General features: G+C 45.7%; 2 protein-coding genes across 2 annotated transcripts in view; both read right to left on the bottom strand.

Annotated features, from left to right (window-relative positions):
* Positions 1-676: 676 nt before the first annotated feature.
* LRIT2 (leucine rich repeat, Ig-like and transmembrane domains 2) lies at positions 677-4,209 on the bottom strand (the record flags this gene model as incomplete). The annotated part of the gene is made up of 3 exons (XM_082286344.1): positions 677-1,488; positions 2,928-3,709; positions 4,100-4,209. 3 exons carry the CDS (start codon positions 4,207-4,209, stop codon positions 677-679), a joined length of 1,704 nt encoding a protein of 567 aa, XP_082142470.1.
* Positions 4,210-10,591: 6,382 nt separating this feature from the next.
* Positions 10,592-18,613, bottom strand: part of LRIT1 (leucine rich repeat, Ig-like and transmembrane domains 1) — a gene marked incomplete at its 3' end in the record, with an annotated part of 55,116 nt that continues 47,094 nt past the window's right edge. Inside the window, exons 3-5 of the mRNA XM_082285695.1 lie at positions 17,555-18,021; positions 13,924-14,229; positions 10,592-11,577 (exon numbers count right to left, since the gene is read on the bottom strand). Coding sequence (XP_082141821.1) covers positions 10,592-11,577; positions 13,924-14,229; positions 17,555-18,021 — 1,759 coding nt within the window. The remainder of the gene's footprint in view (positions 11,578-13,923; positions 14,230-17,554; positions 18,022-18,613) is intronic.

Below are 18,613 nucleotides of genomic sequence, written 5' to 3'. Positions count from 1 at the left end.
AGCACTTGCACTTGTCCTGTTTGTGGTACAACCAAAGCTGTCAATCTCTTAGGGCTGCGTAAACCTTAAGGAGGAGTAAGAAAGAAAATGCAAAACAAACAAAAAAACCCACCCCCAAAACCAACACTTCTGGTCAAAATAATTTTTTCTCCAAGTAAAATAAAATCTCTCCATCATGTTGACCCAATCCTCCCCACCACTTGTTGTTGCTAGGCTGTGACCACAGCCGTGCCCAGCTCCCCTGTCTGTTCCCTGGAGCTGGCACCTGGCAGAGCTGCAGACACACATAAACAGCTAAAGACACACCTGTGTGGGTGAGTGAGGGGACACCTCTGGCCTTTGGCCACAAGCATTAGTATCGGTTCGGGGGTTGTTTTTTTGTCAGTGCTGGTTTGCTTGGTGTGTCAGTGTGCGTTGCTCCACGACAGTCCTGCGGGGGAAGCCCGGGGCTACGGAGGCGCAGCTCCACACCTGTGGCCGGACACCCCGGGCACCTCCATTCCCAGGGCTCCCCAAGCCTGCCGCAAATACTGGCGGTGCGCCCGCCGTGCCCCGAGCCCTCGCAGCCCAGAGCCGCCCAGGCACGGCCCTTCCAGAACAGCAGCACCCGCTGCGGCCCGAGCGGGCGTGTGGAAGGTGCCGCGGCGGCCGCGCCCTCAGGGCGGGCAGGGCCGGGCTAGTAGAGGTCGGCGCTGTTCCTGTGGGGCGGCCGCGCCTTGTCGGGCTCCTCGCGGGCCGGAGGCCGTCGTGCGCCGCGGCCGCCGTCGGGGCGGCAGAGCCCGTCCTCGCTGCCGGCGGGCAGGCTGTCCAGCGTGCTCTCCTTGCTGCCCGCGGCCTGCGCCGAGCCCCCGCGGCGGCGGCGCGGGCAGGCGCTGGGGCAGCGGGCTAGGCAGCCGGGCAGCGCCTCGGCCGTGCAGGCGTACATGCCGGCTGGCACGGCCAGCACCATGGCGCACACGATGACCACGATGTGGATGAGCTTCTCTCGCTGCTCCATCTGGCTGACGTCGCTGCCCGTGACGAAGACGACGCACTGGCCCTTGCGGGGAGCCTGGTTGCGCACGGCCACGCACACCTCGTACTTGGTGGCGGGCAGCAGGTCGGTCACCGAGTAGGTGTTGACCCCGGGCCCGATGTAGATGGTGTCCTTCTGGGCGGCGTCGTAGCGGCCCACTAGGAGGGTGTACCAGGTCTCCCCCGGCTCCGCCGCCGCCGCCGCCGCCGCGAACCACTCCAGGGTGATGCCGTAGACCGTCTGCTTGGCGATGCGCACCTCCACATGAGCACCCGGCTCCGCGGGGCCCATGGGCGCCCAGCCGCGGGGGGTGGTGGACGCCCACGGGGCCACCACGCGGAGGTTGATGGCCACCGAGGCGTTGCCCAGGAAGTTTGCGGCGGTGCAGGTGTAGTTGCCGGCGTCTGCTGGCCGTGCGGCCGGGATCAGCAGCTCCGAGCGCACGGTGTCCTCGCTGATGGGCTCCGTGGTCACTGCGGGCAGAGGTGAGGGGGTCAGCAAGGGGCCACCGTGCCCTGGGGCAGCCCCAAGGCCGGTGTGGGATGGGGCCCACTCAGGACCCGCCCTGCCCAGGGAGAAAGGAAGAGGGGCACAGGAATGTGCCAGACCCCACTGAGATGGCAGCGAAGTGTTCGCTTGTTGGCTGGCTGAAAGGCAAGAAACGCATTGGGACACCCAAGCATGGGAGACATGGAGTGTGTCTGACCTGTGTCCCAGTACAAGCAGCTGGAGAAGCTGCTGTGGGCAGAGGCCGAGCTGCCCATCTGCCCATCAGCATTCTTAGGTCAGGGCAAACCAGGAGAGGCATTGAGGAGATACAGCTACATTTTGGGCACACGTTCTATCCTCTGTTAGAATTAAAAATGTCAGTCTCAAGAGGATCTGCCCAACATAAGTGTATGAAGACAGGAAGTGTTGGGCTGGAAGTGAAACACAGTTTTAAGAACAGAATGAAACCCGGTCATCTACCCAAACAGCGGTGTGTGCCTGTGGTTGAGAAAAACTTGTATGTAATTAATCAGCATGTGCTTGTAGAGACACACAAGTGCTGCTACAGCGCTGCAACTGAAGCAAATACCAGCCCAGGATTAAGGGCTAATGCTATCCTAGTTAGCTAGTTGGCTTATTAGGAACACACAGAACCTGTGTGCTGGCTGCCTGTATGCCTTATTACCTTACCTGATGAAAATAGCAACTTGTCCTATTGAAGGCTCTTAGTAAAAATAAATGTGAGGGAGAACAGATTGGGAGGAAGAGGAAAAGGTGTCATATTACAACGCCTTTGGTAAAGAATATAAATAAGCTAGACTTCAGGAAAACAACCACCTCAGTTTCAGTTGGTAGAACATGAGTGGACACACAGGAAACAGGTCTGCACAGTTTTGTGTTTTGGGTGGTATTTCTTGAGGGAATACATGGGAATAATATAGGAACATACAAGTCTGTGTTTATGTGTGTGGGCTCATACAAACCCACTTTAATGCAAATATAATTATACGGAGTGTTTCATATATATATGTAGAATATATACTACATATACATGCATATTTAGATAACTATGTATTTATTAAATATGTACAACTAATACAGGATTCGTAGCTCCTATATCATGTGTCATGAGGAAAGAGCTGCTACTTAAAATCCACAAGTAACATAATTGGGTAAAAATGAGGCCATGCTCCTTTCATCTTTGACTGATATCCTGCATGAAGCAGCTCTTCTTATGCTGGTCAGATGTGCGTAGATGCACAGGATGATTAAGATCATTTGGATTATTGCAACCACAATAACTGGTACTCTAAAGGGGCTGGGTTGCTGTGGTGACTGTGATGGCCTGCAGACCTACATAAGTAGAATAGCACAGCATAAATTTTTAATTTAAAAAAAAAAGAAGAAAAAAAGCTTTGCTTACCATTAAATGCCCTTAAAAGTTTGAGTGCATAGGTCCACCAGACAGCTGGGGAAGGGCTGGCTCGCACAAAGCAGGTCAGGGTGATGTTTAACCCTGCTGGGACTGTCAGGTTGGTATCAAGGGCTGAGGTCAGGGGCTTCGTGCAGCTGTTAAGCTCCACTTCATGAAAAAACTTCCCTGTCCTGAATTTCGGGCCTGAGCAAGTTAAATAGGAATTCATCAGAATAATAGGTGGGCCCACAGACTTGATAAACTGGACAAATCCCCGCAGGCGACAGTCACAAATCCAGGGGTTGTCATGGAGGGCCAGGACGGCATTGGAAATAGCTTCTAGCGGCCCCTCTGTCCTCTGGCTTCTCTGGTAGACGGGCCAGTTGTAGAAGACATCCCTGGATATGATGGTAAGCTGATTTGAGGATAGATCTAAGTAGGTCAGGTTGGGCAGATAGCGGAGTGCGTGTTCAGGAAGGACATCCAGCCGGTTGTGCTTCAGATCCAGGATTTTCAGAGTCGGGGTGTCTTGAAATGCTGTCCATGGCACCGAACTTAATTTGTTCCCTTGCAAGCGCAGCTCCTTCAGAGCTGGCAGATATTCCAGGCTCTTGATGTGCATCACTGTGATGTTGTTAAAATTGAGCCAGAGATACTCCAAGGCACTAACGTTCTCAAAAGACCCCCGAGGCAATTCTGTTAGGTGAGAATTTTCTATTCTGATTTTCCGGATGTCCTGAGGGATGTTTGCAGGGATCTGCCTGAGCAATGCAGACATGCAGAGCAAACTCCTAGGGAGGAAACCAGAAAATTTTCCAGGTCACACACCACGTTTGAGGCCAATAAACCAGTTCCCCATGCAGGTCTACAGGCACTTGAATAATTATAAGGTATTGTATATAGGGCATGCATAAGCTGTCCGTCCATCCTTCCCTGGGGTTTACACCAATTTTTCCATAAAGAGTGCAATTAAGTCATAAAAATGGCTATGTGTGTAACTACATATCTCAGGGAAATAAGAGAAATCTCATTCTATGCTCAAGATAGTACAATTCAAGTATTAGAGGTGGCACTCCATGCATCAGTCTGCTTGGTTTTGGTGCTCACAGCATCCGCAAGCTCCTGTTGGGGCTGTCTGAGCCTCTTCACTGGTGCTACAACAGGGGTAACAGTGTTCTTACCTTCCAAAGCTGTCCTGAGAACAAGAACATCCTGTGATGCAAGATGAAACAGATGGGTTTATCTTGTGGAAGGCCAGAAGAAGAAGAAAAATATGACAGATAGGGTCCATATTCTCCTTTAAGAAAGCACTGCGCAGGGGTTTGCACCAAACACACCAACAGCCTCCAAGAAGCAAATCCTATTAGCTGTAATCTTCCTTGACGCAGAAATAAATCCTGCTGGAGACCCAGCCCTAAGGAAGACATGTAGTGGGGCTCTCAGTCTTTGTCCAAGTGCTAAAAATCACCCCCAGGACCACTCTTGGCGTTTGTCCTCCAGCTGAGGGGATTGTGACAGACATACTTATTTGGTTGGGAATATGAAGATGGAGCCGAAACCACTTCTTTTGCCAAGCCCTTGCAAGTAATTAACCAGGCCAAGTTGGGCTTTTTTTCTTTTTAATTACAAGGGATCTGTCTCTATCTCCTGTATTTTAATGGCATTTATCAAGGCAGAAAGCCACAGTAAGGGCCAGATTTCACAGCTGTAATTTGCCATCGTGCCTAATGGCACAATCCATCCTCCTCCCAAATCCTGCCCGCAGCACTGTGCAGGGTGTGTTCTGCTCGTGGTGAGCACAAAACCTGCTCTCCAGACTAGGATGTTACGGCATGGAAGCATAATTATGATGCCTTTTTCTTCTGAAACGAGCTCAGTTCTTACACATTGGTAGTGAAAATGGCAACATAGCTGTGGCCAGTCCATGGCTTTCTCTGAGAAGAGTATCTCGGAAGCCAACCTCTTCCATATAAATATAAAATTTCAGTGCTATTCTCTGGCTTCCCTCATAAGACACGTGCCAGCTGCCTTTCAGTCCTCTTGAAAATCTAAGCTGTTCTGAGAAGGGGTTTTAGGTAACCAAATGTACTGATCTCTTTTAACCCAAAATAGCAGGTTTCAGCTATGCTTTCCAAGGAGTTTTGTGTTCTCCTGGGGCCATCTAGTGGCTTCACTACAGCCTGCACGGGAGCATGCCTGGGAAAAGGGCTACACCTCACTGCCCGTGTGTGTGACACTGGGTCACAAAGCAAGATTAGCCCGAACCTACTTAACCTCCAACCTATGGGACCAGGATAGAAAAATATTTATAGTGTGGGGGCTTAGAGCTATATGTGGCTCTCAGGGTTGTGCTGCTGTCAGCCTGCAGAAGACATAGGCTAGATTCTACAGTGTTTAAATTGACAGGAGCTTTTATTTCATGGCAGATCAGCGAAATGAACTGGTAGGGAAGCTTCTGGGGACTGGTACAGTGCTCTGTTTCTGTCCCCCATGTACAGGGAGCAGACCACAAGGACTGGGTCTGTGGGGATGCTGTTGCTGGCAGTGCCTCACATCTAACCAGAGGCATATGGGATTTTTATGGTTTGGGTTTTTTAACTGAAATATTCCTTATTTGTCCATGGTGCAATATTTGATTTTTCAACAACTGCCCTACATTTAAACCTGTCAGTGAGCCGGGAGTGAAGGAAAGGCTGCTGCTAGTATGTAGCACAGCAGATGCAGCGGCTGTAAATCCCCCAGCAGGAGGGTGGTGGCTGCTGAGGAGTTTCTTGGTGAAGCTGCTGCTCTTGCACTACAGCTCCTGTCACCTGGGACACTCACTCCTGCACTTTCCACATAACCAAAGCAGTAGAAGGGACACCCATTAGCAGGGCTGGCTGGCTAAACTGAGGGTGTTGCAGGAGCAACAGTGGCAGCTGCCATGGGAGGGTGAGTCCTTCCCTGTCATCCATCAGCCACTGAAGCACTCAGGGACCCCCCCCACTCCCACCCAGCAAATGCCACAGTCACCAGTGCCTTCTTCTGTGGTTTGCCATGAAAATATTCCCTAATAAAACAATTTTATTATTTTATTATAATAACTTTATATTTTTACAGTTTGAAATAATAATATAATTTTACAATGGCAAGATAATATAAAATAAAATAATATAAAACAAAATAATAAGTAACATAGTTTAGTATAATATATACTAGTATAAGTAAATAATAATACAATGAAGTAAATAATAAAAAATAATTTTGCTATAATAAAGGTATGTAATTTTACCCATTACAATAGGCAATAACAGTAACAAACCATTTATGGTGTAGTTAGTTAGAAAATTCCTGGGTGACAGGAGCAAATGCTGGAGTTTGCCCATGCTTGAGCTGCAGGGCCTGGGAGAAGAAAGTTTTCAGCAGAGGCAGAAGAAAATCAGTGCCTTGGTGTGTTTGGCTTTAGAGGTGATGGGACACCTCCCCATGATGGGATAAATGGCTGAAGTCCCCCCAGATCGTTGGCTTGTTCAGTCATGCTGGACCGGTAGGAGCCACAAGGGATGGAGACACCCATCAATGCCTGGGATTTGAGGCAGATGGGATCACAAACTGCACCCATGGCACCAGGGAGGCCCTGGGTTGGGATGCTTTGGCTGTCCCAATGGCACCAGAAGGCGCAGCAGAAGGGATTCACCACCTTTAAGGTCCAAAAACCTCCTTTGCTTGAAAGGAAGGGGGCCTTCTTTGCCACCTTCACACCCCTCCTCCATGGCCCACAGGAAGGGTCTTAAAGTACATGGCAGCTGAGTCACATCTTCAAAAAGTCTTTCATGAAAAGTGAAGTGTTATTTATTTACAGGTTTATGTGCAGAGTAAAAACTACTGGAGTTTCCCTCCATGTACATCTTCAGGCACAGAATAGGTGCACAATGCCTCATGTCCTTTAAATAATTGATTTGCTTAGCATAAAAAATAATAAAAAAGAATTGCAGTTGTATTCTCACATGAGAATTCCTGCCAATCCCACCTATCTTCTATAGAGCTGGAAAACGGCCTTTCAAAGAGTGATGTTAGTCAGTACTATGAGCCAATGCTTTGGCTGTTTTACAGCTGATACTTATTTGCTGCTTGAGAGGGCATTTATCTAAATATATCCAAACTCCAAGTGTACTCAGAAGGTTCAGTATTAACCTGAGAGTTCAGTGGTGAATTACTTATCAAAGTCGGAAGAATTAGGGTGGAGAGAAGGGGGAGGAGAAGGGAGGAGGGGGAAGTAAGGGAAATAAATCCCCCAGTGTTTGCCACAGGCATTATGCTTATGTTCCCTACTGGAGTGGGATTTTGCTGCCTTTTTAATTTAGCCTAGTTTCTGCCTGCTTGTAAATTTAATGGTCACTATTGTGACAGCAGATGTCCCCTCAGTTCAGCTGCTCTTTAACATCATGTGGCATCCTGGCTGAAGCCAAAATGCAGAACAAGCTGAAACTCAAGCTGTCGAAATAAATCTCCACAGAGACAGTGTCTGCTAGTCTATGGGAAGTGCAGTTTCAGAGACTGCACTGATTGCCAAAGCACATGCCAAGAGATCACCCACTGTGTGCTCCCAGCTACGGCCAGAGTCAAACTCCATCTTGAAATGACATTTCTTCTTGTAAGAAATCAAGTCTGGGCTGATGCTTTTCAATTAGTCCCTTGGCCATGGCTTTCAGTGTTAGAAATCACTGCTGGGCAGGACATAAGTGTTGAAGGCTGCAGTTGGGTGTTTCAGAAAGTGCATGTATCAGAGTGTTTAAAAATGAGTTGATGGTTTAGTGGGTGTGGTGATATCAGTCCAAGCTTGTTAAAAGGGAGTGCAATAGCAGATGTTGGCTTTGGTTCTTACAGCACATCTTGAGAATTGACTTTAACCAAGAAAGGAATTGTTGGCAGGGATAAAAATATTCTCCTTATCCTTCTGAAACTAGGTGCCTAACAGCCCTGCCATGACAAGAAAACAGAAAATCCAGTGAGATATTTATCTTTACGTCTGATACCACTGAAAATCTGACCCAGAGCTTTGAAGTCACATCAGCTTCCTTAATGGTTTGAAATTTCACTCACAGTTTAGCAAATACACCAGATGAGACAGAGCTTGTACAGGTTTGTACCTATTGCCTACCCTGTATGAACCACCAGTTCACAGAGAAAGACTTTTCTTGAACAGCAGCAGCTGAGATGATAAACTGCGATGCCTCATCTATGAGACAGTGAGAGTGGACACAGGAATGACAAAAGAAGAATCACGTTTATTCTATTTGGGATTACCATTCAAAGTACAAAAAATACCCAGTAGAGTCTGTAAAATTGAACCCATTCACCGTGGATGCCCCAGGATGATCCCTCCATCCTTCCCTCCTCACAAGCAAAGAGTGCCAGTGCTGGCCCAGCTGGTGCCTTTTCCACAGCCAGCTCACAGACCGAGGGTCTCAGCGGGTGAGAGCTGCTCCTCACCAGCGCTGGGTGCAGCAAATGAGCCAGCTCATGTCTCCAGTCAGCTGAAAAGTGACTATTTCTGGTTCCCAGTCAGCTCCTGCAGGCATGACTTACAGGAAAGTCCTCGAGCAGTAGGTGCACTCCGTTCACCACAGGAAAACGTCAGGACAGCCTTGGTTCTTAGGAGCTTATCCATCCAGGGCCATGGCAGGCTGAGTTCTGCACAGCCCAGTGTTCCTGATGCACATGTAGGCAGGAGCCAGGCTTACATACAGCAAGCCTTGCAACTCAGCACAAAAACTGCTACAGGAAGGACAGTTTTTTCCTGACTCTAGTAATCAGGCTGGGACAAATGAACTTTATAAATAAGGAACGGATGTGTTATGTACCACATTTCGTGAGTTAATTTGTTGCATTAAAATACACAATTTTATAAAACTTTATTTGTAAATCTAAAAATCTACACAGTCCAGTGATAGCAGTAGCATGAATTATGGGGGATAATTCAGGGATTGACAAATTCTCCCAGTACAAGAGAATTTCCTTATCATTAATGTAAGGAATACAGGGAGTGCTATCAGAAGCTATTGTGATGTACCCCCTGTTGCTGGTATTTATGTTGAGATCAGATGACTTGCTTTTTCCATCAGGCCAAGTAATCTGACATAACTGAAACCCTGCTGTACAAGGAAGACTTGCAGAACCCATACAGAGCTCCATTCCAACCAGTGAATTTTCTTAACCCACACTGTACATACACATCCAGAATGTGAGTGGAAGTCTTTCCAATAAATTTACAAACACACATTTCAGAACAATTCAGCAAGCTTTATCTGTTACCATTTCAACTTGGCTGGATCTTTCCCATCCAACATTTGGCAGAATATATATAATTTTCTTCATTAATAATATTTATTACAAAGAGAAAAATGTTATTTACTACTACATGAGGACTTGAGTGGAAAATTACACATCTGGGAATTACTTTGTGATAAGCACTCAGATCCAAATTCCAGTGAAGCTGCAGAACTTAAATGACATTTAGATTAATATTAGACAGGTTTTTTCCAGGGTGCTTGAACTTGTAAAATGTTTGAAACCCAAAAGTCTGTACTGAGCCACTGCCACCACTGAGACCATAATCAGGAATGGCTGATGTGTGCATGGCCAGTAGTCAGACACCACATCACTTTCTGCTGCTCTGCACAGAGCAACTCCTTTCTGTGACCAAGTCACAAGTGCCTGGCTGATGGTGTGGGTCTTCACCGTCAGTTTTGCCAGAAGCACAGGCAGCAATGACAGGGCTGGTTTGGAAGATTTTTACAAAACTGTAATGTAGGTTGTCCAGTATGGTTACAAAGCATTACACCACCACACACCATGTGCAAAGTAGGCTATTGTATGATTTTTATCTAGCACAACTGGTATAAAACATACTCTGTTAACTACAGTACAGATACAAAATGCCAGCTAGAACTGATATTTAAAGACCCTTGCTCTTGTTCAATACTATTTTAAGAATAGAGTTTAGGACCAAAATGCAATCAGAAAATGTTCTCTATTATGCATTCTTAGGAGGGGATTGGGTTTTGGTTCTTGATTTCTATCTCCTTTGCACATTTCTCTGAATTCAGAGCATAGAGTTGTGATTATGTTGAACATATTAGAAAGGGTTTCTGCACATCTGTATTTAGTGATTTATTAAGCATCAAGCTGCACATTTCATGCAAACATGGGGGATGTAAAAGGTGAGACTCTCAATATTCACCTTCTCAGATATTTTTATCAAAATTACTAAACCCTCCCATTTGTCAACCAAAAAAAACCATAAAAAGAGCTGAGAATAATGTACTTTGCATATTGCAGAGCAGGTCCTAAATAACACCAAGCAGAGCACACTCAGAAATGCTGCTTAATGTCCTCACACACAGTGTGCACACTTCATTTTACAGGAAAAAAAACCAAAAAGAAGTGGTCCAGGAGAATGAGGCCATTATCACAGAAGCTTTTGACTGGGTACAAAGCAGCAAACCCCAAGTGGTGTGAGCAGCATGTTTCTGTAAAGCTTGGGCACCATCTACCCTCTTGCATCCTGTTCCAGAAAAAGTCAGAGACAGAAGCATGGACGGGGTGGCGTGCAGTGCTGGAGCAGAGTCACAGAGCCACAGATACAGCCACGTGTTTTCCACTGGGTGAGCTGGCAGTCAGCCTCAGTACTGTCAGCAGAAGTATTCATTGGGCTGTCCCTCAATCTTTGGTATGGCTTCCGAGTCCACGCTGGAGCGGGCAGACAGCAGCCTGTTCGACTCGTCGGGGGTGTGCCTGGTCAAGTATTCTCCTTCCACGCCTTTTGCCTTGGCCCCAGGAGACAGGCTTTCAAAGGTGACGTAGGATTCCTGAATTTCCTTGGGTTTTCGCACAAAGCATTTTTTGCAGCGCCGTTTCAGTGCTCCACAGCAGACCACCAGTGTCAGAGGAACAGCAATGACACAGGCCACGCTGATGACAACCACATTGATGAGCTTCTGCGTCCCTCCCGCACTGAAAACTTCATCTGTGGAAAATATGATGCACTGCTCCTTCCTGGGGATCAGCCCTTTCACACAGACACACACGATGTATTTGGTCTTTGGCAGCAGCCCGTAAACAGTGACCTTGGTCTTCCCTGGCTCCACGTTGATCCGCCGCATGTCCCTCTCTCCAAAGACAGCATAAAGGACACTGAACACCGTGGTGTTCTTTGCCATAGGTGCCTTCCAGGCCAGGGTGATGCCCTGGTCGGTGTCCCCTATCACCCTGACGGACCTCACCATCCTCTCTGGCTCCTGCTGGCCCATGGTGGGGCTCACCAGCAGATTCTGGGGGTTGCTGTCTTGTGCCATGTCTGGGAGGAGAAGCCCATCTCCAGTGCCTGCTCCAGCCCCCAGGGTGGGCACAGTGGAGGTGGTGATGATGTACCTTGCCACCAGTTCGTCATTGTAGGCAGCTGCCTGCATCCCACTCGCCTTCCCATTCCACGTGCCTTTGCCATTAGAGGTAGGGTCATCCGTGCTTTCTGAGTCTGTGATGATGAGTGAGATGAACGCCTCTGTTGCCCCCAGGAAATTCTTTGCTTTACAGATGTACTCTCCAGAGTCAAGGTAAGACACTACAGGCAGGCCCAGGATAGACCAGCTCATCCCATCACTGGAAATCTCTTGGTGAACTGCAAGGCAGGAGAAATGTTAAATAAATAGGCAATAATAAATGGAATTAATACCATGTTTGTAAAATATTAAGACTCCATCACCAAATATCTGCTCAATAAAGTATACGATAAAGAGTCATCATTTCTGCTTGCCACCAAGAACATTACAAAATCAAAGTGAATCTAAGAAAAGGACAGTAACACTATAATTAGATTATGTCAGGATTTAAACTGCTTCCAAGTGAACGTGAAATATTTGATACTATTTCCTCCAAATGGATATACAGCTTGAAAATATAACAGGAAAGGATCTTCCATTTAAAATAAAAGCTTGAAAATTCTTACGTAGGTACAATACTTAAAAGAGTGGAAGGAGCAGGCAGTAACATGATCTATTGGAGCATTAGATGCAGACCTTGGAGGCAAAGAAAATACAAACAGTGGAGATTTTATTGTAATAAACATACATGGACTAACCTAGAGTATATGGAAAAACAGTTGGAAGATAATATCCTTGTCTACTGCTTAATTATTGCAGGTGTTTATCTTTACACAGGTGTGATCACTTACCACCAAATGGTATGTACACAGCTGAGTGTTGATTTGCTCACTTGATTCATTTGGAGGCTAAAACTAGGGGGCTTTTTGTCTTTTTCTATTGGTGCAGAGAAAAAAAAAAAAGAAGAGTTGGGATCTTGTGGAAGGATGAAGCACCCTCTTCATTATTTAACCAGCCTCCTTAGGATGGGCATACACTGTCCCAGCCCTTTCCCACTAAAAGGTAAACTAGAGAGATATCTGAAAGGCAAAGGTAAGAGGATGCAGACTTCTCCCAAGCCCTCCTGGGGTCAGGATCCAGCCTTGGCTACCGGGACCCCTTCCAGTGGCAGCGAAATCAAGGTAGCAGAAGTTACTTTTGCAGTTTAAGTATTTACTGAATGTGTATATTAAAAAACACGAAGCCATGGGTCTACCTATGGCAATTACCTGCACATACAGATTGTGGGCTATTTCTCATTCCTTTCTGTTCAGAACACCAGCATTTCAAATAGTCACATTATAGCATTGGCACAGAAGCTGCCATTGTTGAGAAATAACCTATCTTTTCAGCAAACTTTTTTCTGAAAGGTGCTAGCATCTGATTTAATGGGGCACAAAATACATCATTCTCAGTTGTAGCTCAAAGTAAACTCAACATAGGCTTTCAGGAAATCATCCCCTGTTGTATGTTTTGTGGTGGCTCTTTCTAGTGTATGAGGGATGTTTGCGGCATGGTGGGTGCACGTTATCGTTATGAGGAGCAGCTCTGCTACATCCTGCACATCGTGTACAACAGAGCAGTAACTTGTCCAGATCTCAGAAAATTACATTTAGTCCAAATGGTTCTACTGCTGTGAAAGAAAATTGCTCTCTTCCCTGTTCTGTGCACTGAGGAGCCCTGTAACCCTTTGAAGATCAGACTCCATACTTAGCAATTTGTCTGCTGAGTTTAGATCCTCTATGAAAGTCAGGGCAGGACTAGGATGCAGGAGTATTCAGGGCAGGTTGGAAGTAAGAAGGGTCAGATCATGACTGAAAACTTGTAGGACAAAAAGCTAAGGACAACTGTCTTCAGTAGAGCAAAGGTTTCTTCCCTAAATTCCCCACACATTCAAGGACCAACATTGCAATTATAGCTCCAAACATTCTTGTGAATGGAAATGAAAACATGATCAGTCACAAAACCAGTGTCTGTTTGAAAGCTTCCCCCACAGGAGGGTTTAGCTCAGAAGAGGTGCTGAGACCAGGTGGTCAGGGTTTCTTCCACAGAGCATTTTCCCCAGGAGACCTTGTCAATCTGTCAGAAGGGGATGATTCCTTGGGGACATTCCCACTGAAGTGTTGTATCCTTCAGCAGTTTAGTGGCTTTTTGGTCTTAATATCAGTCATGTTGTATGTTTGCAACCTTTTCTTGCTTCTACAGCAGATCAACTCCCAGTTGAATACACATCAGACATCTCTCTGCCAGAGATGTTTGCTAATTGATTAGCAATAGAATAGATTAATAGAATATAGAATAATTTAGTGGGAAGCCTTCTCAGTGGCTGAATAACTAACTGAAAACAGCTTATTGCTACAGTTGGAAATATTTCATTTCTTTAGTTCCAACAGATTTGCAGAAAATCCCTTGACTTATCTCACCACCACAACTGCTATGAAACAAAGCAAAACCAACTTCTTACACATGATAATATACATTTATCTGATAATATTTAGATCAGCATGTAAGTAGTTTTATAGTCTATAGAAAATCACAATGCAAGAGTGGATTACACCTGCTACAGGTCTGCCTCACTCATTCCACGTGTGCAGAACCAAACCCACCTGTGCCGTTCAGCTGAGCCCCATCAGCTCTCCTCCAGCTGAGCTCGGGGATGGGCACGCCCGTGGTCCCGCACCGCAGCAGCACCGTGCTGCCCAGGATGGTCTTCACCTTGGCTACAGACGTGTGCACAACGGGGCTCTGACACTTCCTCAGCTCCACCTGGCTGAAGAAGACTCCTGCGAGGCTCCGGGGGGTGAAGCATTTCAGCCTGGGCTCAATGAAGGCTATGTTAGGAGACTGGAAATTTAGGAAATGGACCATTTCATACAGACTGCAGTCACACACCCAAGGATTGTCTTGCAAGCCTGTTAAAAAGAAATCGGGGCACTAAGTCACTCCAACAGCTCCTTTTGTTTCTGTTTTTCAGCAAGACAAAGTGTGATAGGCTCCCAGTCTGCTCTGCAAGAGCTGTCTGTACAGGAATATGTGGGGTGGGGGTGTTACCCCCCCACTGCTGTTGGCTGAGCCTGATGGATCCCACAGTTGCCAAAACGGAATAAATATAGCTTGCTAAAGTATCTCAAAATCTGGATCTGAAATAATATTCTTTCAAGTTCAAAGCAGGATTATTAATATCATGAAAACATTGTGATTCGTGCAGCTAAAGAATCAAAACAAGTTGTTATTATAAACACATTTAGTTCCAGGATGAAAAAAACAAGTACTCATGGGAGAAGGGGTGTGGATTCTTTTGGCATGAGGAGACTATAAACTCCCTTTCTTAGACATGCCAGAAAATTATTCTCACTGGACATTCTTAAAATATTAGCCAGATTGTCATGCCACTTTCACACCTGCAATAGCTGTAGCTGATTTTACTTGCCTGCCATAGTTCTCTTCCAGCCCTGTTATTCTAAGTTATTTTCATTGTTTTGGTAATCAATTGTTTTTCCTGAAATGCTAATTTATACTGGATAAAATGAAAGAACTGTTTTAAGAATTAAACTGAAGAGTATGCCTGTTATGGTATATAAAAAGACATAGACCATAACTATATTAAGGCTATACACACAGAACAAGGTATATTGAAAAACACACTCCTGTTTAAGAGTGTTGGAATGTTTCTCTTCTTCTTTATTCTGCTCTCCCAGTTTGCACCTATTGAATTCCAATTCTGAAAAAATTAGACATTATTAAAAATAGATCTGTGAAAATAGTACTGAAAAAGCAAACTTGGAACTAGAGTAATGCATATCCATGAACAGAAGTTGCTGTATTCTGATTAAATCTGTGTCATCCTACTTACAAGTGTTCGCATCCAGCTGTGCTGTGGACAGGTTGTGGTCTCTAATGATTTTAGCTAGCAGAACTGGCACTAGGGATATTAATGCCATCTAACCCCAGGCACACATTTGAAGCCTAAGCCAGGAGCATGGCTCCCAGGCCTCCTGCCTGCCACAGGAGTGAGCTCTGCTCCCTCCAAGGGGGCTTTGCCTGCTCTGTTCCATGCACAGCCCAAGGACGTGCCTTGGGGCTGGCACCTGCCTGAAAGTGAAGAGTACTAATATTCCCTCAAACTGTTTTAAAGATGCTGCTGAAAAACTTCTTCTGAGTGCATTCCGTATCTTCTTCCCTGGGCTTAGAAGAGGATCTGAAAATGATGAGTCTTGGCAGGAGGTCAATTCTTATCAATTAATATGTTAAAGTGAAGGGGACTAAGTAAATAATGAACGTTCAGCTTGGCTTTGTTGTTTTATGGCATTTTTGCTAGCAGCTCACTTCTAGTTCATGCACTAGATAACCAATGATCCCAGATTCCTGGCAGGTGCCCCAGCTCCAGCTGAAGCTGCAGCACCCACAAAGCCCCAGTGAGGCCTTTGCTGCCCTGCACAGCACAGTTCTGTGGGCTCACATGGGCAGTTCTCACATGGAAAAGCTTGCACCCTCGGCACAGACTATTAGCCAGCAACTCAGCAGAGAATTACTTCTTCTTGAAGGAGTTTGCAAGCAGGGGCTCTGAAGAGGAGTCACAGTGATGCATTGCAGACAAAGGAATGGATTGGGCTGACTCTTTTTATTATTCATGATTTTTTATGCCTCCATGAGAAACAGTCATGAGCAGAGTGAAGCAGAAACACGCAGCTGTGTTTCCCAACTTGCTCCTTTGAGAGACAGGCATTTTATCTACCTGGTTCCTATGGGTGTCCACAGGATAGGACCTAGAAGCTGTTGTGTCTATACATTACTGAGTTAATTTTAGCATTATACTCGTATGCCTACATGAATTTTTTAGGATCCTGACACAATCAACCTGTGCACAGCTGGATACTACTCAGTTTGGCCACGTGCATCAAGGCATGATCTGTTCTTCTTGATAAAATGGTCTCCTAATCTATACTGGATGGAATAACATTTTTACACGTAACTTGACTCTAAAAATAAAAAGGGAAAAGTAAGATCTAGGCAGTCTTGCCACGAATGAAATGGGCAATCCCAAACTGCCAGTTTTGGCTTAAAGAACTTGTTACTATGTCTGGCAAAATGGGATAATGAAACACCTGCTCCTTTCTCTCCTGATGCTAGTGAAACCTTCAGCAACATCTGCTAAGGACACTAAAAGCTTTGTAGGTGGCATTTTGTATCTTTTTAAAGTCTTCTTTCTCTTTCCACTGCAATCTGGTTTTAAAAACGTTACCTCCCTGATTTTTCAAGGGAACAAAGAGCAGCAGGTACTTGCCAGAGTGAGAGGAAACTTGCAGTGCCTCTGCTGAGATTATCAGCAGGTGGCTGAACTCGCACCCTTGGCTGCAGAGGCCGTACATGGAGATGCCCACACCTCAGTGACCAAACACAGTCAGTGGGGCTGGGTCAGCACACGGCAAGTGAAGATGGCAGATGGCAACAACTCTGAACCATCATCAGCCTGCCATGGATTTGAACAGTGAACAATGGCTAAAAGACCGTGTAGTAACCCCCTGAACTAGGAAATGTGCTCAAAACCTCACCTGGGCATCCTACAGCTGAGAGTCAGCTGTGAAATACCCTGACACAAAAATGGATAATTGCCCCAAAGCCATACCTCTGAGGAGCCTACAACTGCCACAAAAAAGGGTATTCTTGGAGCTTCATAGCTGCCCTTCAAGGCAGCACTATCTTGGTGGGTTTGGGTAGACTAGGGTTTAATTCTGTGTGAACAGTTAAACAAGGCTCTGGGAAGAGAGAAACTGGCAGCTCTGACCCAGATTTTATGCTCAGCCATGGCATTATTCCTCTTTAATTCGGGCATAATAAATTATCCATCCTTTTATTTAGTTCTGCTTAAAATGGGTCAATTCCATACACTGTTATTAGAAAAGAGCACACAAATGATGAAGAGCTGTAAACATATTTGTATTTCTATCCAAAATGGTGGTGGCAATAACTAAAAAAGCCTTGACCAAGAGTCACCCATTTTGTGCTACAAAGATTCAAGAAATGATCAAATTTATGGCATAATAAGCCGGGTGTGATGAGCCTGAGGTGAGATTGTTAATATGCAAATAAATTTACACACATTATTTGGGGTATTAAATTGTATACATATAATAGCAGTGTACTTGCTATGGTAACCACAGTGGGTGAAAATGCTGCAATAAGATGAGGAACTCTTGACATTTGTGCCCCCTGAAAACTGGCAGGCACTTCTCTTACCTAGGATGATCTTGGAGTTATCATTGGGAAAGTAGGGAACAGCCTGGAGGTTGGCCCAGGTGGCAATGAGAGCCTGAGGAAGAGTCATCAGCTTGTTGCTAGACAGATCCAGGTATGTGATATTCTTGACATAACGAGCAGCATCTGGAGGGATTGAGGTGAGTTCGTTATTGTGTAAATCCAGAAGCCTCAGCTGTGGCATGCCAGCCAGGCTTTCCCAGGGGAATGATACTAAATTGTTCCCATCCAGCCTCAGCTCCTGCAGACGACGAAGGCCCTTGAAGGGGATGCCACTGAGGCTGGCCAAGGAGTTATAGGGCATCCAGAGGTACTCGAGGTTGTGAAGCAGGTGGAAAGCCTCTCCTGGCACCCTGCGGATGGCTGTCTTTTCTATCCGCAGCTTGGTTGTATCGACAGGGATGTTCACAGGAGGGAGGGTCATCTCTGGGTCATTACACAGCACTGTCCTGGTGGGGAAAGACACAGATAAGCAAAGATGTGACTTTCTTTTATTTTGAAAAGGTTTTGAAACCTTATTTTAATGCAAGATTTTGATCTGCCTTTCTTTTTTCCCAAGACTTACTGTCATTTCTTACTTGCTGCTGAACATCATCACCATAAATACATAAACTTGCAGTAATTCTGTACCTTCTGACTGCAGAGATCACAGTGTTTTGCCTCTCCTGGAGTGGTGTGTCTGAATCTAGTGTTCCTGTTAGTTTTTGCTTTCAATTTTTTAGAGTACTTATGATAGGCAGCAGTGACAACATTCATGCACGACAGAGGATTCTAGTGCAAGTTAAACAAAGGGATCCATAAATTGAACTATAAAAGCCATACAAAAAGAAGCCTTACTGACATGTGGGAGAGCAAGAAGTTACACCGATTAAATATGACATGGGAACTCTGGTTTGAGAAATGAGGATAAGAAAGCCAGCTAACAACTCGTTGGAAATACTCTGGAGTAAGCTTTGCTTTACTATGGAAGGTGTGTAGAGATGGTAGCAGTCACTGCACCACAGGCACACATAGTCATGAGAGTGAAAGCACGGAAAATTA

Source organism: Coloeus monedula, assembly GCF_965178545.1.
Source record: "Coloeus monedula genome assembly, chromosome: 8".
In the NCBI taxonomy this organism is placed as follows: domain Eukaryota; kingdom Metazoa; phylum Chordata; class Aves; order Passeriformes; family Corvidae; genus Coloeus; species Coloeus monedula.
This window is presented reverse-complemented; position numbering and strand designations above follow the sequence as displayed.